The sequence below is a fragment of the Brachyhypopomus gauderio genome, chromosome 21 (assembly GCF_052324685.1).
Source record: "Brachyhypopomus gauderio isolate BG-103 chromosome 21, BGAUD_0.2, whole genome shotgun sequence".
Lineage (NCBI taxonomy): Eukaryota > Metazoa > Chordata > Actinopteri > Gymnotiformes > Hypopomidae > Brachyhypopomus > Brachyhypopomus gauderio.
Window position 1 is genome coordinate 4,657,768 of NC_135231.1, and position 20,121 is coordinate 4,677,888.

The 20,121-nt window shown below is 42.5% G+C and overlaps 1 protein-coding gene across 2 annotated transcripts; it reads right to left on the reverse strand.

Moving 5' to 3' along the window:
• Window positions 1-7,890: 7,890 nt before the first annotated feature.
• LOC143485181 (perforin-1-like) lies at window positions 7,891-15,764 on the reverse strand. 2 transcript variants are annotated; one of them, XM_076984486.1, is made up of 7 exons: window positions 15,622-15,764; window positions 14,695-14,766; window positions 14,015-14,059; window positions 13,013-13,806; window positions 11,604-11,676; window positions 10,792-11,362; window positions 7,891-10,476 (listed from the first exon to the last, which is right to left on the reverse strand). In XM_076984486.1, the coding sequence occupies exons 6-7, from the start codon at window positions 11,325-11,327 to the stop codon at window positions 9,456-9,458; spliced, it is 1,557 nt and encodes a 518-aa protein (XP_076840601.1). In that variant the 5' UTR covers window positions 11,328-11,362; window positions 11,604-11,676; window positions 13,013-13,806; window positions 14,015-14,059; window positions 14,695-14,766; window positions 15,622-15,764; the 3' UTR covers window positions 7,891-9,455. The 2 variants fall into 2 exon arrangements, with proteins under 2 accessions (XP_076840601.1, XP_076840602.1); XM_076984487.1 differs by lacking the exons at window positions 13,013-13,806; window positions 14,015-14,059; window positions 14,695-14,766; window positions 15,622-15,764 and having other exon boundaries at window positions 7,891-9,246; window positions 9,636-10,476; window positions 11,604-12,382.
• Between the last annotated feature and the right edge of the window lie 4,357 nt (window positions 15,765-20,121).

Below are 20,121 nucleotides of genomic sequence, written 5' to 3' on the forward strand. Positions count from 1 at the left end.
ATGCCATGTCTTTCAGCCGACCATTGTGAGCACAGCCTCCCTAGAGACCCATGAGAGAGAGAGAGATAGGTAGATAGATGAGAGAGAGAGAGATAAAGTGAATGAGAGTCCAGTACAGACAGATTAAGATGTGAAGTGAGTGAACTCTGCAGTAGTCAAGCCCTCTGCACTATGTCCAACACATAGATAAAGAGAAAAGGGAAGGGGTGTGTGTGTGTGTGTGTGCCCGTGTGGTGTGCCCGTGTGTGTGTGTGTGTGTCCGTGTGCCTGTGTGTGTGTGTGTGTGTGTGTGTGTGTGTGTGTGTGCGTGCGTGTGTGTGTCCGTGTGCCTGTGTGTGTGTGCATGTGTGTGTGTGTGTGCGTGTGTGTGTGTGTGTGTGTGTGCGTGTGTGTGTGTGTGTGTGTTGGGAGGGCGTGGCTGTAGGAGATCTCCTCAGCGATGGACATTCCTCTGCAGAGCCTGAAGAGAGTGTGGAAGACATGCAAACACCACACCCACAAAGTCAAATAAACACACAGTGCCACTGCTAATGAGTGATTAACACACACGACCAGCACTGAGGGAACATTAGCAACAGCTGCAATAAAAATCACAAGTTTGCATATTACAATGATGATTATTCTGATGTATTCTGGGTAGCATGCAGGTGGAGCAGTGTAGCGTGTGGAGTGGGAGAAGATGAAGTAGAGGTGGAGGACCTGTGTGTTGGGGACGAATCAGCTTCAATACGCTTCAAAATGCTGCTCACAAGCTAAATCCTCACATTTTAATCTGAACTTTGAGGCGTATGCAAGGTTAAGTGCCTTGTCTTGCGTTTAAACACATCTTGTTGGCAAAAAATATTTATGCTAAATTAAAATTAAACTGGGTCTGCCTGCATCAATAAGCCTGTGTGATGTAGTGTAGCCACCAGTTCAGTGAGAATCCCTGAAAATCAGCATCATCCTGGGTCAGACCTACCACACAGTTCACGTAGCACACAGTTCACCTACCACACAGTTCACCTAGCACACAGTTCACCTACCACACAGTTCATCTAGCACACAGAGAACAGCTACGCTTGGTACCACCGGGCAATGGACTCACTGTGAAGTAGTAGATTAGCAATGATTCTTAATTTCAGTTCAAATCTCTCTCTCACTGTCTCTCACTCTCTGTCTCTCTTTCTCTCTCTCTCCCTCTTTCATTTGAGTGACCCAGAGAGATGAGGTGAGCAGACAGGCACTCTGAGAGGGAGAGAGGAATTAACCAAGCACAAACCTTTGTACCCCAATCTCCCCAAGCATGGCAGTCCTTTGGCACAGTTCTCCTTCACACACCAACTGCTGTGCATTAACACACACACACACACACACACACACACACACACACACACACACACACACACACACAACTTTGACTTAAATAATGTGCCCTTCAGGACATTTACATCTGTCTTTACTCCTGAAGACAAACAGCATGCATACGTGTGCATATATATCAGTCATTTGCATAATAATTTACCCTTACATTTAAAGATCATTTGCATATATTTATTGTTTATAAAGTCAAAAAACTGCAGTCAGAGGGAGACTGTGAGACTATCCAGTGAGAGTAAACTGTGGAGATTAAACCTGACAGTTACTAAGGTATTGAGATCAAGTAACAGAGCAAAGTGAGTGAGCAGCTGAGAACTTCATCTCCAGCGCTGGGTGCACACACACTGCTGAAAGCTGTGCAGATACACCTAGCCTTGATATGTCGAGCACATAGAAGCTGTGGCAGAAATGTATCAAATGGAGCGAAGAGAGAGAGAGAGAGAGAGAGAGAGGAAACTGAATAAGGTGAGAAGAGAAGGTGTGTATAACATGGGGCATCACTGCAGTCTTTCACATAGTCACACTAGTTGGCTGTCTGTGTGGAGGTGTGCAGACAGTGACCAATCAGAGGTGTTCTCCATCACAGGCTCCAGGAGAGGATGATGGGGCCTGTTTCTTACTATGTACTGTGGCACAAAAAAATCTGATACGCTGTCATGTCTGGCCCCTGACAATCATGTCTGTACCTTGGTTTTCCTCCATGTTTTTGTTCTCCACATGCTGTTTTGTTTTGGTTTTAGTGTTCACACCTTCTCATTTAAGTCCCATGTGTCACGTTGAGGACCCCGGCCCCTCCCTTTTGGGCGTGTGTCAACGTTGTCCACGTGCATCGTCTGCATCAGTGGTTCTCCGTGGTTGTGGTTATGTCGTGTGATAATCCGTCTCACCTGTGACTCGTCTCGTAATCACTTGGGGCTAATGTGGTTTGTCTATTTAATGTGCGTTCGCGCAGTGTCCTGTGCTCGTCGTTGTCTAGAGTTTACACGTTGCTGTGTGCATGTTGTGTGTTCTTCGTGCGCGGTATTGCGCAATAAACGTTATTATTAAAAGTGACGAAAGAAAAAGGAGGATTCATGTCTCATCCTTCCCTGCTCCGCCGTGCGTCACACCATGTCCATTGTTATTGATTTTACCTGTTTCTGTAAGCCCATTTAGTGCATTATAGGTCTGTGCTTATATATGTACACACAATGAGAAAAACAAGTATTTGAACACCCTGTGACTTTGCAAGTTCTCCCACTTAGAAATCATGGAGGGATCTGAAATTTTCATCTTAAGTGCACGTCCACTGTAAGAGACATAATCTAAAAATAATAAAAATCCGGAAATGCCAATGTATGATTTTTTAAATTATTTCTTTGTGTGTAACTGCTGCAAATAAGTAACACACAAAGAAATTATTTTAAAGTCATACTTTGGCAGGAGTCACATTGTGCATAATGAAGTGGTTGTAGTGGTGACTGGATGGATGCATTTTTTAATCAAGCCAACTGTTGTTGTCTTTTATCACCTGCCGGTGCTTATTGGCAAACTCGCTCTATCGTTTATGAAAGAGCGTTTGTTCTCTTTTGAAAATTTTTGACCCAAACATGAAAATGACTAATGCAGTTAGCCTAGCTGCTAGGCCCTAGCATCACAGCTCGTAAACACGTCCACTCACAGAGATCCCTGAGGAGGGAAAGAGACAAAAAGGCCTTCGTATTCGCCTCTCTTTTATGTCCTGAGGTGAAATCTAAATGGGCCTGTTCCAGCTTTGGCTAAAATCTAACTCCGAGTTGTCTTTCTATTCTCTTTTCATTCACCCTATGTCTGGGCCTCGTGTTCTTTCTTACACTTCAGCATAAAACATTCAGTGTGTTGTGAATTTCCTGGTCAAAGGGGAGGAAGAGAAAAAGAGTCCTGATAGGAATAGGGAAGAAATCAATAGGAAGCTAAATTGAAGAATCTCTGGCCATTATTTTCCCAGTTTCCCTGTGTCACCTGTACAGTCAGGTTTAGTAGCCTACTGAGGTACAAGCATGTTCTCCCCACCCCACACACACACTCACACACCTCAGTCTTGCTCACAGGCTAATTATAACATACTGGCATATCCTCTCACCTAACCGAGACTGTGTTAGGCGGGATTACCTTCAAACATAATCAAGGCTGTGTTAAACTAGATTAGCCTAAGCCCTGACCAAGGCTGTCTAATGATGGACTGGTCTAACAGCTAACCAATACTGTGTTAGACTGGACTTATCTAACACCTAACCAAGGCTGTGTTAAACTGGATATGCTTAAACCATAACTAAGGCTGTCTAAGTCTGGACTAGTCTGACCCCTGTGATAAGGCAGCAGGCCAAAGCAACACAACTAGAACTGTTCTATTTACATCCAGAACCGTCTTCGGTATGAAACCAGAGCAATTACACAGCACTGAACAGCAACATTCGCCCCACATTAATCCTGCACTAACCAGGCTGAAGCATTGCTATTGTCATCAGCATGAGCATGGGCGCACATACACAGAAACACACACACACACACACACACACACACACACACACACACACACATACACACACACATATATATACATACACACATGTGAACATTTAATAGGCCATTGGAGTTTATAAGCTCCAGCTGAAACTGTATGCAGATAGACCTTCAGTGCAACAAATCAATACAACAGCCTGATCGTTGCTCCATGCTTGCTGCTCTCTCTCTCTCTCTCCCGCTGAGCTGGTCACTCTCGGGCAGCCCTGACTCAAAGCACAGGTCATCAGCTAGTCCTGCTAGTCCTGCTAGTCCTGCGCTTGTCTACACTCACTGAATTAGAAGCTGCACAGTTGTGCCTTTGGTTCCTGACTAGTGTGACAGACACCAGTTCAAAAGCGAGGGCCCTCATTTTGAACATGTTCTTCCTTGCTTTTGGACTGCTTTCATTAACTTTTTTAAAAGTCATTTTCGACAATTAAATACAATGGGATGCATTGTGAATGCAGCAGAATAAATAACATGTTTACTTTTACTACCACTTCTTCTTATTATCCATCCATTCTCACCCGCTTATCCGGGTCCGGGTCGTGGGGGCAGTAGCCTAAGCAAAGAAACCCAGATGTCCCTCTCGCCAGCCACCTCTTCTAGCACTTCTGGAGGAAAACCGAGGTGTTCCCAGGACAGCCGCGAGATATAATCTCTCCAGCGTGTCCTGGGTCTTCCCCGGGGTCTCCTCCCAGTTGGACATGCCCTGAGTACCTCACCAGGGAGGCGCCCAGGTGGCATCTGGACCACATGCCCGAACCTCCTCATCTGGCTCCTCTCTACATGGAGGAGCAGAGACTCCACACCGAGCCTCTCCTGGATGACCGTGCTCCGTACCTTATCTCTAATGAAGAGCCCGGACACCCTGTGGAGTAAATTTCAGCTGCTTGTATTTGTGATCTCATTCTTTCAGACACATTCTCCTTAACATTACAGAACACAGGAATATTCAATCTGTTGTACTAATTCTCAAAGAATTAGGTTTAGCCTCTTCTCAAAGCTAGTTTGAATTGCAAACTACACAGAATTTCATTTGTTTGTTATTAAGTGATAACTTCATGGCGACATGAAGCAATTGTAGACTGCCCTCTAGGGGTGAAATTATGCTTTTATGTTTTGTTTCAATGTCTTCAATTCCATATAATGCCCTTTCTGCCTATGCCCAGTAACACTATCATTACCTGATCTATGTGTACATGTGCAAAACAGAGGAAGACATTTCCCTGCTTTTAAACTACTAACATTGCTTTATAGCTGAAAACGCTTCATTGCTGTTGCACCCATGAGGTTTGACTGATCTACTGATAAAGGACAGTGTTACTGAAATGTTAGGGAATCTCATTAATGCAGGTTAATTCTAAACAGAGCTTTACTCATCAAAAACATGACAACAAAAGTTGCTTTTTACTTTTTGGTGAGTTAGGGTGTGTGTGTGTGTGTGTGTGTGTGTGTGTGTGTTGAATGTAGGACCATTGTCTAAATGAGCCTGGGAAAAGAAAGTGTAAATGGAATTTAGTGTGTGTGTGCTCTTATCCAGAGCAACTGGCAAAGTGGCATCTGTCCACAGATAATGTATCCTTAAATAAGACAAATAGGTGAGAGTCTAAAAAACTCTAAAGTAAATGATGATGCCTAGATGGATAATATACAACACAGTGATAAAATACTTCATATATATGCTTAATAATTTAAATACTCTTGGAAGAGATGAACATTCAGGCAGCGATTGAAGACACTGGGGGACTGCAGCCTCTGCAGGTTTGTATCACCACCTGGGTGTGAGGACACCTGAACTGATATGAGGACACCTGCCCTGATGTGAAGACATGTTTGTCTTTCATGCATCTTGAAAATTGGATGGACAAGTGGACCATTGTTAAGTGCTGATGGTCTCTAGGTGCAGTTTAGCATTTGACCACTGCCATCAGGTAGAGAGGGGCTGGGCTGCTCTTGGCTTTGTAAGCAGGCATCACAGTTTTAAACCAGACCAGGGGACGCTCCAGTGGGGTGACACGGGCAAACCTCAGGAAGACACAGACAAGCTGTGTTGGGGCATTCTAGATCAGGGACTGATGTATACAGCCATATATGAGTAGCAGTGTTGCAGAGCATGTGAAGGACTGGACAAGCACCAGGGTGGTCAATTTAGAGGGGAGTAGTCATGTTTTTAGAGGGGAGTAGTCATGTCTTTAGAGGGGAGTAGTCATGTCTTTAGAGGAGAGTAGTCATGTCTTTAGAGGAGAGTAGTCATGTCTTTAGAGGGGAGTAGTCATGTCTTTAGAGGGGAGTAGTCATGTCTTTAGAGGGGAGTAGTCATGTCTTTAGAGGGGAGTAGTCATGTCTTTAGAGGGGAGTAGTCATGTCTTTAGAGGAGAGTAGTCATGTTTTTAGAGGGGAGTAGTCATGTCTTTAGAGGGGAGTAGTCATGTTTTTAGAGGGGAGTAGTCATGTCTTTAGAGGGGAATAGTCATGTCTTTAGAGGGGAATAGTCATGTCTTTAGAGGGGAGTAGTCATGTCTTTAGAGGGGAATAGTCATGTCTTTAGAGGGGAGTAGTCATGTTTTTAGAGGGGAGTAGTCATGTCTTTAGAGGGGAGTAGTCATGTCTTTAGAGGGGAGTAAGTCATGTATTCAGGATGATGTACAGGAAAAGCCTGCATGGTCAGATCAGGTTTGCAAGATGAGCTGAGAATAGACCAAGAACATAAATAACAACAAATAGTTCTCAGAGGGTAAGATGGTTAGAACACAATGAGAACCTGTAATTTCAGGCATATGAGCTCCGTCTTGCTGGGATTTTCCTTCAGGTGGTTAGCTGCCATCCATGATAAGATGTTAGCCAGACATGCTGTGATGTGACTGGAAACCTGAAGGTAAGTCAGTGAGAATGCAAGGATTAGATAAGGGTTGTCAGCATAGCAGTGGTAGGAGAGGCCCTAGGATGATGTTACATCAAGAAGAGAACCGACAGAGTAAAGAGAGAAGAGGAAACATTTTGTAATGTTGTTTAAGGGGAACCAGAAGGCAAGAGCAAGGAAGTGCAGTTTTTGAAGGGAAGTCAGTAGTCATAATCGAGAGAGCAGTCCAAAGTAGAGAACCCATTATGAAACAAGGTTCTGGGGATTAAACCGTGAAGACAAAACATCACAACTAAGACCCATCAAAGACAGACATAGTGCCCAAGGACACCACACAAACCTGAAGTAACAAAACTGCTCTGGTCTAGACGTTCTTACAGCATGAGCCAAAACAAGCAAATGTAAGGTCTAAAGTATAACAAAACCATTAATATCCCATTGACACAAGCCCAGTATAATGAAGTAGAGAAAACTCTTAATGCTTTAGAACTGAAATGTCATTAATTTATCATTGGCACAGTTCATAGGTGTAATACAAACGCCAATATGACGTTAGAAATGCTGAGCCTACAAAATGTTAAAAGTTACAATACAGCAAGATTCCATTCTACATGTAGTGGTGAAAGTCATCAGTGAGATCCATGTTGTGTGTCTGACCACAAAGTGTGCTCTACCACATTATCCTGGTAATCCTTGTCATTGATTTGATGTTAATAGCCTCTCAATTCAAATGACATTTTGATTAGATGTCGAACAAAATGTCAGTTCACAGTTAGCCCTTCTGAATAACATTGATTTTTGCATGAATGACTTCTTAGATATGATCTGGTCTTCTTAATGATGTTGAGTCTTTTTTAAGACACTGCACATAACACATTACCTCGATATAATTGATACAATTAAGTTATTGATTAACAAATTTGTGTGTATATATATATATATATATATATATATATATATATATATATATATATATATATATATATATATATATATACTGTATATATATATATATAGATCATTTCAATGGATTAGAATTTTCATTATAGAATTATATATAATATTAATTTTCAAACAGATTTCTCTCACTTTATAATAATATAGTGATAATAAGAACTTGTAAATATTGTTAACATTTCCAAACAGGCCATTCACTAGTCCATGAAAATATATAGTCAATGAAGAAAATAAACACATTCACAGCTGTCTGTTCTATCCCTGCACACTTCCACTGTAGGTCTCAGCTGTGTTTCAGCACAATATGCGGCAGCCAATCAGAACAGAGTGCATTTATGTATCCATTTTAAAGTTGCAGTAATTCTAAGGGATAGGAGGTTAGAAAACAACTACAGTTGTTAATGGAACATAAAGCAACAGAAACATTGCAAGTGAACATTAAAGAAAAAAAAATTAAAGTAGAAGAAAATGCACACAGGCCCTTTAAGTGAAAATGACTTCTTTAAAGGGGCAGATGGGGTCAGGTGTTCTAATTAATTGTTGGGTTGCCCTGCCCAGGGGCTGGGTGCAGCAAAGGGACTTAAATAAGACATTCCTGATAGCTACACTAGTCTTATCCAAGAGCATTTGTCAAAGAGATATATGCCTGTTGCACCTAATGCTGCACCTAGATGCGCGTCAATGTGAAACATGTAATAAAGACAGTTGCTAAGCTATTAGCATAAACACTACTTGCAATTCCTGTCGACAAGCTAACCCATTATCTCCCACTGAGGTACAAAAAAGCAAAGATTATTTCACTGACAGTGAAACACATAAATTCTTTGAATACTGTCATCTAAACATAGCAACGTAAAAATAAAACAACAGTTACCTTGAACAAAGGAGTAAGTTCTGTTAGAGAAAAAAAATCTTGCTCTGCATATTATTCTGTTGCAATGTGTGCATAATGGTACAATATGGCCCAATAAAAAAGATATTTTAGAGGACCATAAGAGTAAAGACAACTGTACTAGAAGGGATTAAAAAGTCTTTCTGAAGACAGGCCAGTATCTGCTCTTAGTTAAGCAGATGCAAATGGAAGACAGGTATGCTAACAGTTCTGATACAGTACCTTCAGCAGGGGCAGAAGAAACACACAACCAAGAACTTTGCAAAGTTTACGCAACCACCATAATAGTCTTTTATTGTGCAATTGTCTTATATTGTACTATTTGAGCTAGAATAGTATGTAAAAGTGCTGTCACATGTTCTCCTGACTGGCATGAAGCAGAGGTCAAGAGTTAAAGGCCCTGACCACTGGGGTTGATGAGACTTGTAGTTTATTTTTTCCCACCATATAAACTATGGGTTTTTTTGGTTGGTTAGTTGTGCTGTCTAGGAGTGTAGAGGCCACACTACTGCTAGGACTGATGCACGACTGCTATTGCGTTTGCCTTCATTTTGTTTCAGATTTTTTTTATACTTGGTGGCACTTGAACATTGCATGGGAAGACGTCAAAACATCTCTCAGTATTTGACCCTCCAGGTCTTGCTCATCTATCCTGCAACAACAATCAACTCAATATTAGACAATGGTTTTAATTTGCAACATAATGTAATTTGAAAATAATTTGCAACATAATTATAAAAATACCTGTTGATTTACTCTTTATTCTAAGTAGACATTCCAATTAAAGTACATAATATTGTACTGTAATTGTAAAGGCAATTGTAATATGGTACTGTATTATAGAGGCAATAAGATTTGTTGCTATGGATAAGGCCAGTAGATATCACAGAGAGACCCAGTCAGGTGCGGATCACACTCCAGGTTGAAAGAAATCTCAAATCCCCCACGCTTCAGTCCGCAACTGTGCCTATGAAACCCTCTTCTCAGACTGACCCAGCAGCCACCGAGGTGGTCATCATGGTGAACATCTTTATCCCATACCTCCAGTTTAAGGCCATGGCCGGTGTAGACGTTTCCAAAATCATAATACTTGTTCCACCATGGACTGTTTGATCTGATCCAGTGGGTTTGCCTGTAGTTTCCGTTGTACCACAGTTTGACGTAGCCCTCTGTCCGGCCCACCGGGTCCCCTTTCAGACCCCAAGCTCGGATCACGGTCACCCCCAGTACTCCTCTGCGGGCACTGAGGGGGCAGCAGTTTGGAGAGATGTTTGGTTTACTCCAACCACACCCTGGAGCTGTCTGTTTTTTCAGCTGTCCGTTTTCCGTGATGTATCGTTCTATGGCGGTTTGGAGGTTTCTTCTCACATTTGCATCTTCCACCAGAAAATGCAGAGGAAACAGGGAATAGGATATGATCTCCGGAGTATTCCTGAGGCTGCCAAGCCAAGCAGAGAAGCCTTCAGAGTTGTTTCTTGTCAATGAAATCTCTCCTAGCCATCCATTCCCACCAGAAACCATGGTCATGTGGTTCATATAGCCCTCACTGAAGCCCGTCATGCTGTCTTGGTTCCGCAAGATATTCTCACACTTCTTCCCAGAGCTGGAGGCATCCACTATCCCGAGCCCTACGTTCAGACCGACACTGAGACAGTCCTTCACCTCACTGGTGGACACACTGTTTAGGGTTGTCAAGCACGTGCGGATTGAGGTCACCCTCTTATACCTGCCGCCAAGATTCACCTGCCGAATGTAGTGGGTCCCATATGTGTCAATAAAGCTGCGATATTGTTGCATGGCATCTGTTGTGTTGCTGTTGGGGAGAGAGAGAAGGTGCTTGCGAAACTCTGGACTGAGAGGCGGAACGTGGGAGACTCGGTAACTGAAAATAGAGACAAAGGAATTTAAAAAATCACAAACCTGTTTTACTGTTTTATAGGTTGTTGGTCTTTCCTGGTTTACTACATTATGTCTGTTGCATTTCTAAAAACTACTTAGTTAAACCAAGCTAAAAAAAATACATGAGAGCATGAGATAACTCTATGATTAGACTTATTGTTATAGAAATGTCCATCACGTCAAATTTGCACCACTCACACATACAGTACATGTACAAACATATGAGTGCTTGCAAAGGGCAAGACATCAAATAATACAACTGAGGCCACGTAACTGCGGGCAGCAGTTAACCCCTGACCTGTAGTAAGAGCAGCTGAGCTCATGGGAGGAGAAGTCAGTCTTGTCAACTTCGACTCTCGACCTTGCGAACCTCGACTCGGAGGACCTGCTGCCTGCCAGCTGCAGCTCCACCAGGCTCAGCAGGTCCAGGTCCACCTTCCAGTCGTTCTCGATGGATCTGCTGGAGCTCTCCAACAGAGAGCCCACGGAGGAGAACAGGGCACTGGAGATCTCCAGGCTGCACCTGCTGAAGGCGCGCCAGTCCACCACGGAGAGGGGAAGCTTCTGCATCTGTGAGCCCAGGTGTGTGTTCTCACACAGCGTGCAGGAGTTGGAGGGGGTCAGGAAGGTCTGGGTGTCAGTCACGTACGCCCCCTTGTGCTGAAGCGTTACCACGTCAAAGCCCTCGCCGACCAAGTTGTGACCAGGCACAAAGGGAGCAGTGAAGCACTCCTGTAATGTGCCAGGCCTACAGCCTAAAGAAGCGTAAGAAATAACTAGAACCTGAGCACTAACCCACCAGAGCTGCAACATCCAAATGGGCTTTTCAGCCATTTCTGTTTTTCTTGCTCATTCAGGTCGATCCCAATCTATCAGAGACAAATTATAATATCATTATTCATATGGGAGATTTGTGCAAAGAGAAAACAAACTTTACTTTTAAAAGCTTTTAACTTGCATATTAAAGATCTCAATGCAGCTCGTTTTAAAAGTTGCAACCTCAATAAAAAATCAAATCACTAAGAACAAGAACAAACATTTTTATGTTTGAAATTATTCACAGCATAACATCAAACTTATGCAACAAATGCAGAGGAATGTGCTTCTTACCTTCGATATTCACAACCTTCTGCCTTTCCTTCATTTCCTGCAGCTCGCAACGACAAGTTTATCTCTAGCACACCTTGTGAAGTCAGGTGGGCAGGTGTGACAAACAAGAGATTGGGTTCGTTTAATGGAGTACACTTAAACAATCCCATTACATCACAACACGAGAGGTCAAGGTACAGAATGCTTTTGAGACCGTTCTGGGAATTGCCTTCGCAAAAGCTGGTTATTCATTGCTCAGGAATAAGAGTCTTTACAAGGTTGCCAGTTTCCTGTTAAATTCGGGCGCATGCCTGAGCTGTCTGTTCTTACTCAGAATGGACAAACATGCTTTGAAGCCTTTTAGAAATGATACATTCTTAGTACCGGACTCACAGGCCTGAAGACACACTGTGGTTATGCAAGAACTGGGATGGGGGCTGTGGATCTCATCTGCATGTAATTAGAAACGAAGGTACTTCTTGTCATTTTTTATTATTCTTCACAGTTTACTTGCAACCCATAGTTCCTTATATCAACATAAATGTATGTACGTATATATGTCATCTTCAAGTTCAGGTGGGACAAGTTTACTTTTGCATATGTGTATGTAGAAATAATGTGTGTAACGGGTTGAAATTGAACACCATAGGGCAGTGAACCTCTATGACCAGACTTGGCAATCTCCACATCGATCTACGTGTGCCACTTCTAAATTCTGAGTTGTGATTTTAGCAGAGCTGATCTCAGGTCAGAATTCTGCACCATGGAACGAACCACCTTACTTGCATGCCTCAGCTGCCAAAGACCCATATGAAAAGAAAATTGGTTGGTAGATGTCATTTTGTGTTTTAATCCCCACTCCCGATTTGAGGACGTAAAAACGTAAACAAAACGTAAACAAACACTGTTTGGATCAAGCTTATGCAGGGATGCTAATATGCTGTTTGAAAAGCAAATATTCTTTCAGTGCATTCATATGTAAATCTGCCTATAGGGCTATAGGAGGTCATGCTTGCACCTTTACTCTGTAACATTATGGGATGGCCTACCTGGCCTACCTTTGCACAGGGTGATCATGGCCTGTGCACTGCTGTGCTATGGCAAACTGTCTCGAATTGATGTCTAAACCTTAGACTTGTCCGTCTCCCAAAAAGCACAGCGTGCTCTAAGCACTGCATAGACTGCAATATGCATTTTAATGTTCAGACAAAATAATGGAATGCAGAATGCCACAAGCAGAACCCGGAACAGGCATGAGAGGTGGAGACGGTGAGCTGCAAGCCACTCTAAATGTGCACTGCAATCGCCCTGAAGTGGTCTACACAAGGAATCTGGCTGTGTGAAACCACAGGAAGTGAAAACACGTAGTTCGTAAGGATCTGCACAGGGAAGAATGAATCACTATATAGGAAGCTGGCATGGAGGTTTACCCATCAAACACTGCATGTCTCATCAGGATCTTGGGGTGAATTCAACCTGCTGAGCAACAAATGAGAATTATTTTTCTTGGCTAAAAACCATAAATGATATGGAAGTAACCTGTAAAATTAAGTTGCTAAGTCAGTTAGAAAACTAGTTTCGCATATTAGCTTGTACCTAGTTATTCTAGATAGACTAGCAGAACTCCATGTATACTTCTTAATTAACACCATATTTGACTGATTCCTCACTGAAGTCCAAACGAGGACTCATTTCTGCAACCATCTCTCCTTTTGGTTTGTTGGGAGACTCACTCCAACACAGATCATCCCTCTGGCAGGCCGCCATTGTCATGGAAGAGAGGATGAGCACGATCACTGTATGCTCTGGGAACGGGGCAGAGCGCCTTCTAGTGGAGGGCCTGGGTGCTGATGGTCCTGGGCATGCTGTGAGTTCAGGGGGAGAGTGGAGCCAACAACTCGAGCCATTAAAGGCTGTGGCTGCTGTGGTCAAAACTTTGTAGTACAAGTGCACCATTCTTCTAATCCCTACTCACCCTGTGCTATATGAAAGTGATAATCCCCATGATGGCCACATCATGTAAAAAACTAAAAGTATCCTTAACTGTGATTTTTGGTACAAAGCGTTTTTACGGCTATACCTGGTGAATCATTTTAATAAAAAACACAGATCCACTTACTGTAGCTCCTCAGTGAGGAAGTGGTGTTCTAGCTGTACACACTGCACACAGTCCTCAAGAAAGTCCTCCAGATGGTCCTCAAGACAATCCTCAACATAGTTCTCACTGTAAGTTTAAAGTCATGTTACTGATTATAAATCACAAAACCGAGTCATATGTGAGAAGTAGTTGACAGTAGTTATGACTACTACAATGTAAATGAAACAATTTTAATGCTCTCAAAATCTCGTTTTAAGTCATTCACACAGCATACAAATTGAATACGAAATATTCCGTATTCAGAATATGGAGTGAAAACATATGGAGTGCAAACCGTTTGTTCATCAGGGCAATTCCCATGACGTAATACGTGGATGTTCTGGGAATAAAGGTGAGATAAAGGAAACTGTAATTCTTAGAATGCATTCACCACTAATGCCAAGTAGAGGAGTCTCTCTCTATCTCTTTCTCTCCCTCCTTCTCTCTCTCTCCCACTCTCTCTCTCATTTCTTACAACACATTGATTTTTCAACAATATGTTCAAACTGCAGGAATGTGTTAGGAGGGGTGTCCCGTCCCCCCCCCCCCACAATCTGTGTGTGGGTATGTTTTTGCTTTATCACACTATAAAGATAATTATAGAACTCATTTTATAGAGCTATTTTATATTGCAACTTATTTTATAGAGCCGACTTATAGAGCTATAAAAATAATAACTATGATAGCGACTCTGAATGAATGTTAAATGAAAGTTAAATGCACAGATGTCACATCTAGCTCTGCCAGCTGGGGTTACTAGTCGTATAAGCGAGAGACAGAAGCAGACTTGGTGAAGAAGCTTTAATGAGGATGTCCAATGAGAACGTCCAAGCGAGGATGTCCAATGAGAACGTCCAAGGCTGGGACAGGGCCTTAAAGTCTGAATGATACAGGAGATCTTCAAGATCAATGTCCTCCACACACTTCAGGAAACACAATGAGTCAAAACCAAAGGCACTAGCAAACTGAACTAACCTCACAAACAGAAGGCAGGTGCGCAGAAGGCATCTCCAGGGTGATAGTGGAGACACTGGTGACAGGGAACAGCTGATAGGAATGAAGGGTGAAATGAGCAGAGTGAATGTACTGTGCACTAATCACACAGTTTGGTAAGGGCCTTCATTTTTCTAAATCCTTATGTGACTAATGAGATTAATGCTTAAGTGATCTGCCATGTAAAATACATGGGACAATTCCTGTCTGACCTCTAGTGGTCAATTTAAGCAAATGCGGTGATTAATGCGTAAGCCAGGGGTGGCCAACCCGTCAGAGACCAAGAGCCACTTTTTTTACTGTTACAGCAAAGAGCCACATCATACACATGGGCACGCTTGAACATCACCCATCTTTTCCTCTCTCTCTCTCTCTCTCTCTCTCACACACACACACACACACACACACACACACACAAAGAGACCTCTGCTCAGATTAATTGTTAATGTCACACAGTGTGGGGGCAGTGATGGTTAGGGAACCGGTCTTGTGTTTTCGATACCCAGGCCTGAGGTGCTCTTGAGCAAGGCACCTAACCCCAACTGCTCCCCGGGGGCCTACTCTGTTAAAACGTCCTCTGGTCATCTTCATATTTTTGTTCATTTTTTTCCCTGCCATTTTGAGAGCAAACTTGCCACAAATTGTTTATTTAAATTATCTTGTCCTGACTGGGAAGCAGTGTTTTCATCTCACGCACATGCGACGAAAATATCGGGGTGAACTCAAGCTAAGCGAACAGCACATTAAAAAACAAACACAAACTTCGATATAAACATAAGGCGTGATATGCTTAGTTTTGAAGCCTCCCTCAGTCGTCTGCGGTGCCTTTGCTGCACCTCGTATGTGGTTTATTCAAAAACGTGAGACAGAAACGTCTCACCAACGAGACTCAAAGCAGTCACTTCATACCGTTAATCTCCCGTTTTCCACTACGCCGGTTTTAAAAGTATTACCAGCTCGTTAGGCTTGTAAACAAACCGCGCAGCACGAAGATGTAGCAGTGTATCGCCCTCAGAGCTGATGAGATAACTGGGCCACAGCACAGACCGTTAGCGCAGGTGAGAGCGCGGACGGCTGGTGAGCCGCAGGTTGGCCACTCCTGGCTATCTGTCTTATACAATGCATGGGACGAGTCCTGTCTGACCTCTAGTGGTCAATTTAAGCAATTACAGTTTGAATACTTGACTAAGAAATAACCTCACAGGGGCTGCATTTCAAACCATTAACATGTTATCATTACATTTCATAACTTGGGATATTCGTAGCATATTTCAAAGAGCGTGGATCTTTCCTATACATAAATGATTATCCAGTAATTCCAGCGAAACCTCCTTTTTTATGGGAAAGACAAAACCTGAAGATAAAACACTCCCTTATTGAACTCAATGCAGATATATTATATATGAGACATATTTTCCCAAATCAGTGCAATTCAGTCCCACATTCTTTGCATTTTACAGCCAAACCAAGAGGCATATATGTCATTTTATGTAAAACATTCATTTTCACACAATGTCACAATAAACAAATTCAAAAGGACTTTTTATTAAAATAAATATTAACACATGTAAATAACATATTAACTATTTCAAATATTTATAGCCCAAGAACTGATGACTCGTCTTTGAGTCAAACATTTTTCACACATCTTTCCAGCCTTTTTGATTCATCAGTTATATCTATAACAGTAAAACTACCATTACCTTTAAAACAGAACAATTAAAACAATGCAGGGACCTGACAATCCACACAAACCACAAAACATCTGGCTTTGGACTTGGTGATGGCTGGTGTCTTACAAGGACTTGGTGATGACCGGCGTTTTACAAGGACTTGGTGACTTCCAAAGAATTTCCATTTTACTTACCAGTCCCCACTTACACTCCTGCATTAAACCAGCAATTCATTCAATACATATCAATACATTATACATTATCATTACCATCAGTGTCCACCCTGTTTCACTCACAAGTAATTTAAAACATTCATATAATCTTAATACAATGACTAACACACAAAAACGTCTAATGCACTAGCAGCTCTCACAGTCTGAGTATTCCTCCCAAGAATACTGATGGTGGTCTCAATCACTTCTCACTATGCACACAAAAGAATCATGACTTGCTGCCAATTAAACGTGGGCTTTGCAGAACTTTATAGATACTTTTCCAGGAGCTTCAGGTCAGAAGCTGTAACCTTACCATCCTCCTTAAGGGAAACGTCCTAAAGTGGGCTGAGGCAGCAGAACGGGCCTTTGATACCCTGAAGAAGCTGCTCACTTCTGCCCCAAATCGTGCTCACACTGATCCCCCCAGGCTTTTTTAGTAGGAGTGTGATGCATCTGAGATCAGAGACAGGCACAGGCTCCTAAACTTCACCCCTTTTTGTAATTTTTCCTTCACTTAGCCCAGCTGAAGGAATATTGTAAACCTGTCTGACGGGTGAAAATGAGTCAGGTTACATGGGCTTTGTTTTTCACATGGCTTCACTTCACACTTACTGCCCACAGTAGAAAAACACCCAGGCCAAAACCCTGGCGACACCCAAAGTTCCCATTCTATCCGGTCCATTCTTCCTCCATGCATAATAGTGTCCACTACATAGGCAATCACAGAGATCACTCAGGACCAGACTCAGAAACCCTTCCCAGCTGATGAGGGAATGAAGGAGAGTGGGTGTCCTCTTGTCTGTTTTTCCTACAGCTTTGCAGGAACCACGGAAAAGCCACTACCACGGAAACTACCGTTCTTAATCCAAGCTGTGTTCCATTTCTCAGAATCAGGGAGTCAATCCAAGTGTCAGGTTTCACACATCTACCACTTTGAGCCACTCCTCAGGTTTAATCTGGACGTCAGTACCTTTGTCATTTTTTTGTTAGACACATGGCCAGGCCAGGGTGTGCCCAACATTCACTGGTCAATGCTTAAACTAGAGTTGTAGGACAACTATGCTGCCTACACTACTTGATGTACTAAATTCTTGTGCCCTTTCAGTGTGTTCTAGGCTTCCAGCCACCATTCTTCACCAGTCAAGTGAACCCTCAGATGTCACAGCCATTGATACTTGGGTGCAGAGTGCTCAGACATAGGAGACCTCCAGAGAGCTGTCCACTACTAAAAAGTTATGACTGACCATCACTGGAGACCAGTTCCTAATTTGCGATTGAATCAACTAGTGTGGCTTTCCAGAAAGGGTCTGTGGCTCAAGCTGCCCTCCATGAAGCTACACACAGGGTTTATAGGTCCTTTACCTGCGCTGGTTCTATCCTGTTCCAAGTTAATCTTACAATAAGTCTATCAAGAATAGAAAATTAGGTAGTAATGTCAGCTTCGCAATTTGAGTAGCCCAAAATAGACTGGGATTCAGCTGACTGAACAAATATCAGGAGTTTGAACAGTTTCAAAGACAGATGACATTTGTATTTGACGGGTCCCCTTTCTGAACTATTAGCTAGGCAGCATGCAGGCCATGCACATGGACTGGTGAGCAAGGTCAAAAAATATAGAAAACACTCGAATGGAGAGACGGTGAAAAGGAAGACCCATCTAAGTGTTTCACCAAGTTCACTACTTATATAAGGTTATAGCAAGAGTTAGGAAAGCATGCCCAAGACAATGGACAATGCCGAAGACCTGACTGTATCTGTAGTGCAAGTGTCTGTAGTAGCTACAAGTACATGAATAAAAGCACTACCAAAAGCCGTGGTAAACACCCACAGCATTAGTGGAACCAAGTAAAGAGTCCTGCCAAGTGTCCTGGCACTGTGTGATCATATTGTTGCAAGCTGAATCTTTGGGCAGTAGTATGTCGAGAGCATTCAGTACTCTGAGTGTGGAAACAATGCAGTGTCCTCCAAAATATGAACAGAAAAGCATGACAAATTCCTCCAGCGGGTAGGCGAGAGAGCCACAAGCTACAATTTGAAGCTTAACTACGACAAGTGTGACATTCGTCAGTCATCAGTGCTGTATGTTCGGCATCTCATCACAGCTGATGGTCTGAACCGTGACCTGTCACAGGTAGAAGCCTTTCAGCACCGCTGGTATCCCGTTTTCCACTACACCGGTTTTAAAAGTGTTCGTGGCTCGCTAGGCTTGTAAACAAACCGCGCACCACGAAGATGTAGCAGTCTGTCGCCCTCAGAGCTGATGAAGTAACCGGGCCACGGCACAGACCTCTGCTCAATCGGACCTGGACTCAGCTCGGTTCTAATGGCCCTAGTGTGAGTGGGTTGAAGAGCCGTGGGTTGGCCACTACTGATCTATATTAACAAATTCCTGAAAATGTGTTACATTTCAGTATTCGTTCTACAATATATCCAGGTTGTTCTGCTGTTGCTTTCTCAATGAGATGATCTGTGCTGTAAACACCATAGATCTTCCTTAAATATTCTTTCTCATCCTTAAAGATCCTTCATTACAGTAGGAAAACCAGGTCACGAAATACTTAATACACCAAATACTGCTTTAGTAACACTGAGAAAGTGGAGAACCTGTTACTGTACTGCAGCATCGTTTTGTCTATCAAATTGGTAAAAAAAAAAAAAACAGGTTGACAGTAGCTCATACCTCAGCAGCTAAAGTGACCATATTCTCCTCCAACTCCACAACAAGCTACTGAGGTAGGCTATCAACCAGTCAATATATTTTGGCACCATTTCATGACTGAATTATGCAGTACAGCTATTTACACTAACCTAGCTCTAGCTTAACCATTTCCACCGGTTTCGCTTGTTAGATATATTATATTTTTGAATCCCAAAGGTTTATATAATTTAAAATACTTACCGATAGATCAGGGCCATCTTCCATCCTGGCCACCGACGACCAAAAAGAGCGAGGCAATGGTTAACAATTTAGAAAAACTGGACTGGAGAGACATGATAGGTTCAAGTATTCGTTTTATTTTTTTTTAGAAGTTTTTCTGTTTGAGGGGAAATCATTTAATACTAAAAACTCTAGTTTTTAAATAGTTTTTAGTTCTAGTAAAATCAATTGATTATTTTTCTGATATAAATGTAATTTTTTAAGATTAACACACAAATGTGTAGGTGAATTATGTCGATATATTACACGTGTGTTAAGTATCCAGGATTGGCACAAAATGTGTAAAAGTACTTCCGACACAGTAGACGTGTAGAAAAAAATGACACATTGGTTCTTAAGAGTATACTCGACAGCCCTGATGAAAAGCCTGCAAGGCTATGGCTTCCAATACAGTTTGTATGTTGTTATATCAAGTATGGTTAAGAGAATGCTGGCTAGGCCTTTTTCAGAATATGCAATATCTTCGCACACGTAAGGAACGTCTCACAGGGTTGCCAACTCTCACGCATTGAGCGTGAGACACACGCATTTGACTGTCCTCACACGCTCTCACGCCACACATCCGATTTCTCACGCCGAATAC